At 42.1% G+C, this 12,826-nt stretch overlaps 1 protein-coding gene across 2 annotated transcripts in view; it reads right to left on the bottom strand.

Annotated features, from left to right (window-relative positions):
- acad9 (acyl-CoA dehydrogenase family, member 9) overlaps window positions 1–7,286 on the bottom strand; it is an 80,526-nt gene extending 73,240 nt beyond the window's left edge. For both annotated transcript variants that reach the window (XM_068051806.1, XM_068051807.1), the window contains exons 1-2: window positions 7,041–7,286; window positions 2,122–2,215 (exon numbers count right to left, since the gene is read on the bottom strand). In XM_068051806.1, the coding sequence (XP_067907907.1) occupies window positions 2,122–2,215; window positions 7,041–7,226 (280 nt within the window). In that variant the 5' untranslated portion in view covers window positions 7,227–7,286. The remainder of the gene's footprint in view (window positions 1–2,121; window positions 2,216–7,040) is intronic.
- Between the last annotated feature and the right edge of the window lie 5,540 nt (window positions 7,287–12,826).

Here is a 12,826-nt window from a genome sequence, read left to right as displayed (position 1 = left end):
CTGACTTTTTAAAAAGTCATTTTCAGTAATTCAAAACCAAGTTACTCACAGGTACATAGGAAAATACAAATTAGGAGTAGGCCACTCGGTCCCTCAAGCCTGCTCCTCCATTCAATAAGTTCATGGCTGAAGTGATTACTCCACATTTCCACCTACTCCCTTTCACCCCCTTGCTTAGCAAGAATCTATCTGCCTCTTCCTTAAAAATATTCAAAGACTCAGCTTCCACCGCCTTTTAGGAAGAGATTTCCAAAGACTCACCACCCTCAGAAAAAATTTCTCCTCATCTCTGTCTTAAACGGGCGACCCTTTATTTTTGAACAGTGACCCCTAGTTCTAGATTCTCCCACAAGGGGAAACATCCTTTCCACAGGTAGTGGATTGACAGATTAAAAATGCTATTTTTTGTGAATAACCCATTTTTAGCTGTATAATTCAAATGCATCAAGCTACCACTCAAACATATCAAGGAATATATTTTTTAAAAAGTTTTAAAAAAATTATATTTTAAAACACTGATTCATGCCAGATTTTGCATTTGATGTGAGAATGAGTTTGAGCAGAAACTCCAGAAAAAAAACACTTCAAGGCGACTGCAATTTGCGCCCAGATCACCTCTTGCACCCAAAGCAGAAGCTCTATGTCCATATTTCAAATCAGACCTGTACATCAATATTGCTATTTACTTTCCAGTTTTATGGATCAACCTATAATAGTGAGGAACAAAACCATTCAATGGAAAAGAACAAAAATTATAAGCTAGCAGAACAAAGATGCCAGAGTACCAGATGTTATAATTCTATAGGAAATAGCCCCATTTTCTCTTTTGTTTTACTATTTTTAAGCTGGCATGCAGGAGATAGGACTGCATGCTTTACTGCAGCTAATCAGTATGTTTCAGCAAACCTAAACTTCAATTCGTTGTTGCACTCAATAGATTTTAGAAATACCATTTATACTAGTAATAAAGTTAGTCTTTACAAAGCTCATATCAAGAGCATCCTAATGAGATTCTTTTCTGGATACTGAGCACTATCTGGCAATGCAGATCTCCATGACTATACACATGAAATGGTATTACCTCACCAGAATGGATCTGAAGGTCACTCGGAACAAAAAATGGATATATGTTATAGGGTATGATTTTACAACTGGAAGAGACAGACTTATTACAAAACAGGCATTTTTACAAACCAGAAAATAAAAAAGGTACCAAAAAGATAGCTAGCTCTTTAAAATGAACCTAGTTCCCAATTCTTGATGAACATTTTCACTGCAACACTAACTTTTCTCTCTATAATTACAGATATATTAGTCATTCTTATTTTCCTTGTCTCACTACATAAGCCACTCATATCGCTAGAACATCTCCTATTTACAAGGAAAAACAGATAAATGTTGTACCTACTGACTTTTTTCTGGTTTAAAGCACCATTCCCCCTCCATGCATACATGTACAATAATGCAGTATTCTCATCTGAGTATATGAAATTATTATAATTGGGGGGGATTTCAACAGAGGCAGATCTGGTGACATAAACTGTGCATATTCTTCGATAGATCACAGTGGTTTTCAAAGTGATTATATTCTTTCGATCAACCCCAAAATGTAATTATCTCAGGCAAAGAAATCCTAATAGTCACACTCTGATTAAGGCAGGTGATTACAGGATGGAAGTTAAGAAAATTCCTTTCTGGACAATCATACAATGATACGGAACAAAAGGAGGCCATTGGCCTATTGTGCATGTGTCAGCTCTTTGAAAGAGCTATCAAACTTAGTCCCACTCTCTGGCTTTTTCCCCACTGCCATGCAAATTTTTCCCTTCAAGTGTTTATCCAATTCCCTTTCAAAAGTTACTATTGAATCTGCCTACACAACCCTTTCAGGCAGCATATTGCAGATCAACACAATTCATTGTATGAAACAATGTTTCCTCGTGTCACCTCTGGTTCTTTTGCTAGAGCAGAGAGAATAAGCACCAACTGGCAATGCTTTGCACAGTAAATGGTTTTATCTCTACAGCACTGAGTTGAAGGGAACTTATTATTAGCATAAATGACAAAGCTTGACCACTAGGCAGATTTACACAATACACATTAGGTAAAAAGAAAACACACCATCTTCGTTGAAAAACCTTTCCACAGGTGCAACGAGTTGACTAATCTCTTCCAACTCTTCTTTACTGATCTCTGGGTAGGGAAAAACTTCTTTCTAGAAAATAAATTAACATATTAAATTCTAATATTTCTTAAATTGAAAGTGTTTGCAATATACAATCCTTTTACAACACAAACTTAAACCAGCTATTTCTTCCTCCTCAGTGGTAGTACTTCTGCCTCAGAATCAGAAGGCCAAGGGTTCAAGGCCCACTCCAAAGACTTGAGCATATAATCCAGGCTGACACTTCAAATCAGTGCTGTAAATGTTCACAACACCTCACTGTCATACTGGACCCTGAGATGAGCTTCCCACCACATATTCACACCATCACTAAGACTGGCTACTTCCACCTCCATAACATTGCCCAACTCTGCCCCTGCCTCAGCTCACCTGCTGCTGAAATGTTCATCCATGCCTTTGTTACCTGTAGATTTGACTATTCCAACGCACTCCTGGCCAGCCTCCCAACCTCTGCCCTCTGTAAACTTAAGCTCATTCTAAACTCTGCCACCTGTATCTTAACACATATGTCCCATTCACCCATCACCCCTACATTGGCTCCTGGATAAGCAACGCCCAAATTTTAAAATTCTCATCCTTGTTTTCAAATCCCTCCATGGCCTCGCCTCTCCCCAACTTTGTAATCTCCTCCAGCCTTGCAACCCGCCAAGATAACTACACTCCTCCAATTCTGGCCTCTTTCAGATCCCAGATTTTAAGTGTGGCTGTGCCTTTGGTTTTTAAAGGCCCTAAGCACTGGAATTCCCTCCCTAAACCTCCCTGCCTTGCAACCTCTCTTTCCCCTTTAAGACATTCATGAAAACCTACCTCCTTGACCAAGCTTTTGGTCATCTGCTCTTTTATCTCATGCAGCTCAGTGTCAAATCTGGTTTGATAATGCTCTTGTGAAGCAGCTCGAGATATTTTATGACGTTAAAAGTGCATATAAAGATTCAAATTATTGTTGTTGTACTGAGGGGTGGTCCCATTTGACCTCTTCAGTGGATGTAAAAGATCCCATGGCACTATCTAAAGAGCAGGAGAGCTCTCCAGGGGTACTGGGCAATATTTATCCCTTAACCAACATCACTGGCTCAATGAAGAGTGCAGGAGGGCATGCCAGGAGCAGCACCAGGCATACCTCAAAATGAGGGGTCAACCTGGTGAAGCTACAACCCAGGACTACTTGCATGACAAACTGCATAAGCAGCATGCAATAGGCAGAGCTAAGCGATCCGATCTAAGCTCTGCAGTCCTGCCACATCCAGTCGTGAATGGTGGTGGACAATTAAACAACTAACTGGAAGAGGCGGCTCCACAAATATCGCCATCCTCTATGATGGGGGAGCCAAGCACATCAGTGCGAAAGACAAGGCTGAAGCATTTGCAACAATCTTCAGCCAGAAGTGCCGAGTTGATGATCCATCTCGGCCCCCACCTGAAGTCCCCAGCATTACAGATGCCAGAATTCAGCCAATTCTATTCACTCCGCGTGATATCAAGAAATAATTGAAGGCACTGGATACTGCAAAGGCTTTGGGTCCTGACAATATCCCGGCAATAGTACTGAAGACCTGTGCTCCAGAACTGTGCTGCGCCCCTATCCAAGCTGTTCCAGTATAGCTACAACACTGGCATCTACCCATCAATGTGGAAAATTGCCCAGGTATGTCCTGTATACAAAAGACAGGACAAGTCCAACCCGGCCAATTACCGCCCCATCAGTCTACTCTCAATCATCAGTAAAGTGATGGCAGGTGTCATTAACAGTGCCATCAAGCAGCGCTTGTTTAGCAATAACCTGCTCAGTGATGCCTAGTTTGGGTTCCACCAGGGCCACTCAGCTCCTGACCTCATTACAGCCTTGGTTCAAACATAGACAAAAGAACTGAACTCAAGAGGTGAGGTGAGAGTGACTGCCCTTGACATCAAAGCAGCATTTGACAGAGTATGGTATCAAGGGGCCCTAGCAAAACTGGAGTCAATGGGAATCAGGGGGAAAACTCTCTGCTGGTTGCAGCCATTTCTAGCACAAAGGAAGATGGCTGTAGTTGTTGGAGGTCAATCATCTGAGCTCCAGGACATCACTGCAGGAGTTCCTCAGGGTAGTGTCCTAGGTCCAAACATCTTCAGCTGCTTCATCAATGACCTTCCTTCAATCATAAGGTCAGAAGTGGGGATGTTCCCTGATGATCGCACAATGCTCAGCACCATTCGGGACTCCTCAAATACTGAAGTAGTCTGTGTAGAAATGCAGCAAGACCTGGACAATATCCAGGCTTGGACTGATAAGTGGCAAGTAACATTTGCGTCACACAAGTGGCAGGCAATGACCATCTCCCCTTGACATTCAATGGCATTACCATCGCTGAATCTCCCACTATCAAAATCCTAGGGGCTACCATTGACCAGAAACTGAACTGGAGTAGCCATATAAATACTGTGGCTACAAGAGCAGGTCAGAGGCTAGGAATCCTGCAGTGAATAACTCACCTCCTGACTCCCCAAAGCCTGTCCACCATTTACAAGGCACAAGTCATCCACTTGCCTGGATGGGTGCAGCTCCAGCAACACTCAAGAAGCTTGACACCATCCAGAACAAAGCAGCCTGCTTGACTGGCACACCATGCACAAACATTCACTCCCTCCACCAACGACACACATTGGCAGCAGTGTGTACCATCTACAAGATGCACTGCAGCAAAGCACCAAGGCTCTTTCGACAGCACCTTCCAAACCCGCAACCTCTACCACCTCAAAGGACAAGAGCAGCAGATGCGTGGGAACATCACCTCCTGCAAGTACCTCTCCAAGTCACACACCATCCTGACTTGGAACTATATTGCCGTTCCTTCACTGTCACTGGGTCAAAATCCTGGAACTCCCTTCCTAACAGCACTGCGGGTGCACCTGCCTCACAAGGATTGCTGCGGTTCAAGAAGGCAGTTCACCACCTTCTCAAGGGCAATTAGGGATGGGCAATAAATGCTGGCATAGCCAGTGACGCCCACATCCCATGAATGAATAAAAAACTAAAACAGATGATCTGGTCCTTTTCTGATTGCTGTTTGTGGGACCTTCCTCTTGCAAAATGGCTGCCCCATTTCTTATATTACAACACTGATTACACTTCAAAAGTACTTCATTGACTGTAAAGAACTTTGAGATGTCCTGAGATCATCAGACACTATGGGCTAGAATTTGATGTAGCAGGGCATCTAACAACATGTAGATTCTAGTAACATCCCGCTAATAAATATTACACTAATAGGTCTATAATTTCCGGTTTTTCTCCCCTCCCCGCTTCTTAAATAATGGAGTGAAATTGGCAACTTTCCAATTCAAGGAAACAATTCATTAAACAAGAGAGTTTTAGAAAACCATGACTAAAGCATCTGCCATTTCCTCACCTACATCTTTTAAAAGCCAGGGGTGGTGGAAACCATCAGATCCTGGAGATTTGTTAATCTTAAGTCTCATTATGTTCTCCATTACCATGATTTTTTTAAATATTAAATCCAGTAAGTTCCTCCCCTTGATTTATTTTATTTCCACATATTTCTTGCACTTTGTCCTCTTCCTCTATGGTGAACACCAATATAAAGCAATTATTTAGCGATTATCTGCCATTTCCTTACTTTCAAATACAGTATCACCTGCATCTGTCTTTCAGGGGCCCACGTTGGTTGGTTACCCTCTTTCTCAAAATATTTTAATATATCTTATTTTATTGTAATTCTGATCTTTTTGGACATCTTTGATCAACTGAAGTTTACATTTTCAGAACATATGAACACATAACATAAAATAACTCAAACAAGAAAAAGGTCAACAGCTGACAAAGCATCTTTTGTGCTTTTGATGTTGGCCACAAGTCTGTAATACTTAACCTTTAATAAACTGCAGGTGTTTGACTCGGTGTCCAACAATTCACACTTGGCATATAGACAATACATCATTACAAACATATATAATCTAACAAAACTCATTTACAATAATGCCTCCTTATGCTTCTACTTATACTCCATTACCCTCCCTTCTCTCAACTCCCCTCATGAAGATGGTAACTCATTTTAACAGGCAGTGGTAGTTCTTCCTTTATGTATTTTTAAGAATTGAAAATGTACATCGAAGGGGTCTTTATAGACTATAGGCGCATTAATCATGGTTTAGTAGAAATTCTTCAGAAAACATTGCCAAGCGCTAAAGTTGCCCCCACAATGTTGGACTAGGCAATATTGTTTTTCAACGGACTGCCCAAAAGTTTCTAAAAAAGTAAATTTGACATCAAATGTCTGACAGCCAATTAACACAAGAACATTCCACAAACTGAATTCAAAGAGGAATTAATTTGATTGATGACTGAATATTGGCTAGAACACAAAGGTATCACTTTTGCTCTTCAAATACTGCTATGTGATCTTCCTGAGCAAGCAGGCTTAGTTTAGCATATTTTCAGAAGGATGGTACCTCTGTCACTGCAGCACTCCCCTAAATGTTAACCTAATTGTGTGTTCAAATCCTGTAGAGCCTGAACCCACAACCTTCTGATAAGAGTGCTACTAAATAAGCCAAGTGACACCTGAAAAATGTAAGTACCGACGGCTTCCTGGCAAACAGAATTCTGCACTAAATGCATCCACATACAGGGCTTAATTGTACCTGACCTGGCAGCGATGTGGAGATTTGCCATTTGCAGCAGATACCTACAATAGAACAGGGTCAGAAGGGTGAAATCCTCTACCAGTGAATTTCCATCAACCAATAAAGTAGCATAACTCTCAGTCCCCGAGCTCTCTCAAGATCTGAGACGGGATAAACGTCACAAACTTGCTGGAGCCACCCCAGCAGCTGCAAACCCGCCTCCCCCGGGTACCTGGTTAATTTTGCCCAGAAACAAATCCTTGGCGTAAGCCAGACTACGGCCGCGAGTCCGGAAGCCGCGGCAACAACAGCAGGAGGGGGGCGGCAGTCGCCCAGCGCCGGGATGCTCCCGCAAGCGTTTCCCCGAGGCTGACAGCAGCCGGCAGACGGGCACACGGAAGAAAGCCAATGCACTCATTCCTTGAGACGGCTGCCGAGCACCGATGCCGCCCCTGACCTTTCACCCAGTGCGCGCATAGCAGCCGGCCGTCGCAGTTTGTTGACGTCATAAAGGTTGAGGCGATACGGCCCAGTGCCGGCAGGGGGCAGCCCTGTGTAACCATCCAACAGGGCCTGCTGTGCCTCTCCTGAGGCCCAGTATCAGCAAACGACCGCCCAACAAAAATAAAAGAGGGGCTCACACTGAACCATATGACATTGGATACTTGTAAAATTAAATATCACCACCCACGTCCAGTAAACACTCCAGCCCTGGCGGTGCCCTCCAGTTGTGGAAGGCCTCAAGCGCACCGTCGGATACCACATGCTCCCTCGCCCGGCCAACACAAGCACAGACAAGACCACGGAAAAGAAGATGGGAAGCCAGAGCAATTGCCTGCAAGGTCCACTTACAACCAGAACCTGCAGTTGGCTACTGTGGCTCCAACAGACATAGTGCTGCTGTAGGTTACTCCGACTGCCTTTGGATAATGTAGCCAGAATCTCACTCGTGACCCATTGTGATTGTGTATATAATTGCTAAAAATGAACAGTAGCGCCTGTTTAAATACATTTATGACCTCTCTGACTAATCATAAATGTTAGGAGTAACATTTCATACACAGAAACTAGGAGCAGGAGTAGGCTATTCAGCCCCTCGAGCCTGCTCTGCCATTCTATAAGATCATGGCTGATCTGTTTGTGGACTCTACTCCACTTTCCTGCCTACCCCCGATATCCTTGTTTGTCAAGAACCTGTCTACCTCTGTTTTGAAAACCTTCAATGACCCTGCCTCCACTGCTGTCCAGGGAAGAGCATTCCACAGACTAACAACCCTGCTCTGAGAGAAAAAAAATTATCCTCATCTGTCTTAAATGAGAGACACCTTATTTTTAAATTGTGCTCCCTAGTTTCAATCTCCCCCACAAGGGGAAACATCCTTTCAACATCCACCCTGTCAAGTCCCCTCAGGATCTTATATGTTTCAATAAGATCACCTTTCATCCTTCTAAACTCCAATGAATACAGACCCAACCTGCCTCACAAGATAACCCTCTCATTCCAGGAATCAGTCAAGTGAACCTTCTCTGAACTGCTTCCAATGCAATTATCTGCTTCTTAAGTAAGGAGACCAAAACTGTGCACAATACTCTAGATGTGGTCTCACGTATGCCTTGTACAAATGTAGCAAAACATCTCTACATTTATATTCCATTCTCTTGCAATAAATGACAACATTGCATTTGCCTTCTCAATCACTGGCTGTACCTACACACTAACTTTTTGTTTCGTGTACTAGGACACCCAGATCCCTCTGCATCTCAGAGCTCTGCAATCTCTCGCCATTTAAATAATGTGTTGCTTTTCTATTCTTCTGGTCAAAGTGGACAAGTTCACACTTTCCCACAATATACTCCATCTGCCAAATTGTTTCCACTTACTTAACCTATCTATATCCCTTTGCAGACTCCTTATATCCTCTTTACTCTCCGACCTATCTTTGTGTCATCATCAAATTTAGCAACCATACATTCTGTCCCTTCATCCAAGTCATTGATTTAGATTATAAATAGTTGAGGCCCCAGCACTGATCTCTGTGGCACTCCACTAGTTACAACTTGCCAACCTGAAAACAACCCATTTATGCCTACCGATGGGCCTGAAACGTTATCTCTCCTTCTCTCTCTACAGATGCTGCCTGACCTGAGTATTTCCAGCACTTTGTTTTTATTTCAGATTTCCAGCAACTGCAGTATTTTGCCTATATTTATGCCTATTCTCTTTTTCCTGTTAGCTAACCAATCCTCCAACCATGCTAATATGTTACCCCCTATACCATAGACTCTTATTTTGCTTCGTAACCTTTGATGTGGCACCTTGTCAAATATATTCTACAAATCTAAGTAGACCACATCCACAGGTTCCCCTTTATCCACGTTTCTTGTTATTTCCTCAAAGAACTCTAATTAATTAGACAAACACAATTTCCCTTTCAGAAAACCATGTTGACTCTGCCTGATTGCATTGAGATTTTCTAACTGACCTGCTATAACTTCTTTAATAATAGCTTCCAGCATTTTCCCTATGACAGATGTTAAACTAACTGGCCTGTAGTTTCCTGTTTTCTGTCTTCCTTGAATAGCAGAGTTACATTAGCTATTTTCCAATCTGATGAGACCTTTCCAGAATTGTACACTTTTTCTTTCAATTTGATACTATCTTTAGCTTCCTTAGTTAGCCATGGATGGTTTGTCCTTCCCCAGGAGTCTTTCCTCCTCACTGGAATGTATCTTTGGTGAGTGTTATGAAATATTTCCTTAAATGTCTGCCACTACATCTCTACTGACCTATCCCTTAACCTAATTTTCCAGTTTACTTTAGCCAGCTGTGTCTTCAAACCCTCATAATTACCCTTATTTAAGTTAAAACACTAGTCTTAGATTCACTCTTCTCACCCTTAAACTGAATGCGAAATTCAATCATGTTGCTACCTAGGGGTGCCTTTACTATGAGGTCATTAATTAATCCACACATTACCACATCTAGAGTAGCCTGCTCTCTGGTTGGCTCTGGAACATGCTGCTCTAAGAAACTGTCCCGAAAACACTCCATGAACTCATCTTCCAGACTACCTTTGCCAATCTGATTCGTCCAATCTACCTATAGATTAAAATCACCTGTGACTTTGGCCATACCTTACTTACAAGATTGAGAGCTCAGTGTACCTTTTACAACAATTAGCTGGAACAACACTAGTTTCTAAAACAACATAAAATCTTGTTGCTCTAACAAGCTCGCTTCAATATTTAAAGTCTCATTAATTTTAAAAGCTTAAAAGAGTGACTTTGTGAATAAAGGTACAACCGTAACTTTGTTAATAAAACAGTTAAAATTTTTGGTTGGCAGTGAACAAATAGGAATGTTTTTCTGTAAAGTGGAGGTAGTAATGTCCCCAGCTCTGTGGAGAGCATCATAATTTGATACCCATGTACATAAATCAGTGCACATATTTACAGAAACCTATCTGTATGTGCCAAGCTTTTATATGGTAATGCAGATATCCAATATACATTGGCTTCTGATCTACCACTGCCTCAATTTTTAAATTCTTGTGTTCAAATCCTTCCATAGTCTCACCCCTCCCTATCTCTATAACCTCCTCAAGCCATATAACCCTCCGAGAACTCTGTTTCTCCGACTATAACCATCTGTGCATCTGTCTCTTTCTTCATTCCACCATTGGAGGACATGCCTTCAGCAATCCAAGATATTCAGTGATTTAAATTTATGCAGCAATTTCCACCCCCGCCCAACTTGTTTTGTGACATCACCGGCTGCTGTTAAAGAAACCTCTGGCTCAGTGATGTCACCCAGAGAGGAGGAGACAGGAGGGCTGGGAATCAGGAAGTCTCAACCTTAAGGGGGGTCTGAAATATGAGGGTGTCATTGATTCTTGACACCTTTCCCAGCCCTTAGGTCCCCTCTTCTTCCCTGTCTTCTGATCCTGACTCCTTTCTCACCCTCTGGTCCCATTTCTCCACCATCCCTTACGCTTGCTTGGTCTGGTGCCTCCCCCACACTTCCTCACCCTCACTCTGTACAGTGTTCTCCCCCTTGTTCCATCCATTGTTTCCTCATCCTTGCTTGTGAAATCCCTCCCTGAAGCTCTTTGCCTCTTTCTTGTCCTTTAAGATGCTGCTTAAAATCTACCTCTTCGACCTAGCCTTTGGTCAACTGTCCGCAGCTTGGGACAGTGAACAGAGGGAGGGCAGGGAGACACGGGACCGAGCAAGGGTGGGGAAACAATGAATGGAGTGGGATAGTGGGAGGAAGACCACTGGACACAGAGTGAGGGAGGGGAAGTACAGGACCAAGCAAGAGTGGGAAACAGGTGGGGGGAAGGTGGGGAGGGAGGCGTGGTTAAGAAACGGGATCAGAGGGTAGGGAAGGATTCAGGATCAGAGGGCAGGGAAGAAGAAAAAAAACTGCAAAAACAGGAAAGTCCAAAATAACATTTAGAAAAGAGAATTGAGACTTAAAGAACATAAGTAAACTGATTAAAAGAGCATACAGAGAATAACAAGTTGTGTGAGTAAAGATTTATTTTTGCAGTTCTTTTTTTAAGAACATAAGAAATAGGAACAGGAGTAGGCCATTAAGTCCTTCGAACCTGCTCCACCATTCCGTCATTCATGGCCGAAATACCTTAACTCCACTTTCCCACACTATCCTCATATTCCTTGATTTCCTTACTATCCAAAAATTTATCGATCTCGGACTTGGATATACTCAATGACTCATCAAACAGAGCTCTCTGGGACAGAAAAATCCAAAGGTTCACAATCCTCCAAATGAAGAAATGTTCTCTTCATCTCAGTCCTCTTATTCTGAGACTGTGACCCCTAGTTCCAGATTCCTCAGCCAGTGGCAACAACATCCCAGCATCGAACCTGTCAAGCCTCTTAAGAATGTAATATGTTTCAATGAAATCACCTCATTCTTCTAAACTCTAGGGAATATAGACCAAATCTACTCAAGCTCTCCTCATAAGACAATTCCCTCATCCCTGGAATCAGTCTGGTAAACCTTTGTTGCACTCCCTCCAAGGCAAGTCTATTCTTCCTTCAGTCAGGAGAAAATACTTGCTACACCATGTATTTGCTATATTGTTACTCATATATGCAAAAATATTCAGAGGAAAAAGAAACAAGAAAAAATAGAACCAGACAGATGATGATCCCAGAGATTGGGATTGCTATCAGGATTGAACCATGTACCTAATAATCTTAACTAAATGAAATTCCCAAACTGGCAAGCTCTGTATCACAAAGCATTTCCATTGGGTTAAAAAATCTCACTTTTTCAATTTGAAGTATACCCTAATTTTCATAAACAGACATCATCAGAGCAACTGGTATGATGATAGAACTGGTATGGTATCTCATCATAAGTTGGAATTCCAACGTAATGTAATTCTGGGTCTACAAATTTCAGTTTGTTTTGTGCTCAGCCAAGTGCAGGCATGCTCATTTTGTAATTCAGTTAGTTGTGCTCATCCCAAGTCTACAATAATTGACAAATATCCTGTTCAAAAGACCTTTGTTCTCAGGTTGCCCCTGACCATCAAGTTTTAAAGCATAAAACAGAGAAACAAATATTCCGAGTGCTGAGTTTATTAAAGGTCAGGTAAACCATAATGAATGAGAAGCTGCTGCAACATCGCAGTCACAGCCTGGTTACCAACTTGGTTTCAGAGCAAAGCAAACAATTTGACGCGTTCTCAATCTTCCAGTGCAGATGGAATAATTCTCTTCCTGCTTATACAAAGAGCAAAGCACAACAGTCGCCATTTCTGGATCCTTCAGACTTTGACACTGCAGCCTTTATGAGAAGCTAGCCTCTTGTGCAATGTTACAATGAACTGTTAAACTTCATAAATGACATCGTCAGATGATGTGAACATCCATTCGTGATAAATGGATATTCTGGTTTCTTAACAGCTAAAAACAACTCCCTTAGGAAAATTTGCTTCATGCCATGATGTTCTGTCAATGACCTAATCAATATTAAAAGCGATG

Source organism: Heterodontus francisci, chromosome 19, assembly GCF_036365525.1.
Source record: "Heterodontus francisci isolate sHetFra1 chromosome 19, sHetFra1.hap1, whole genome shotgun sequence".
Taxonomy (NCBI): domain Eukaryota; kingdom Metazoa; phylum Chordata; class Chondrichthyes; order Heterodontiformes; family Heterodontidae; genus Heterodontus; species Heterodontus francisci.
This window is presented reverse-complemented; position numbering and strand designations above follow the sequence as displayed.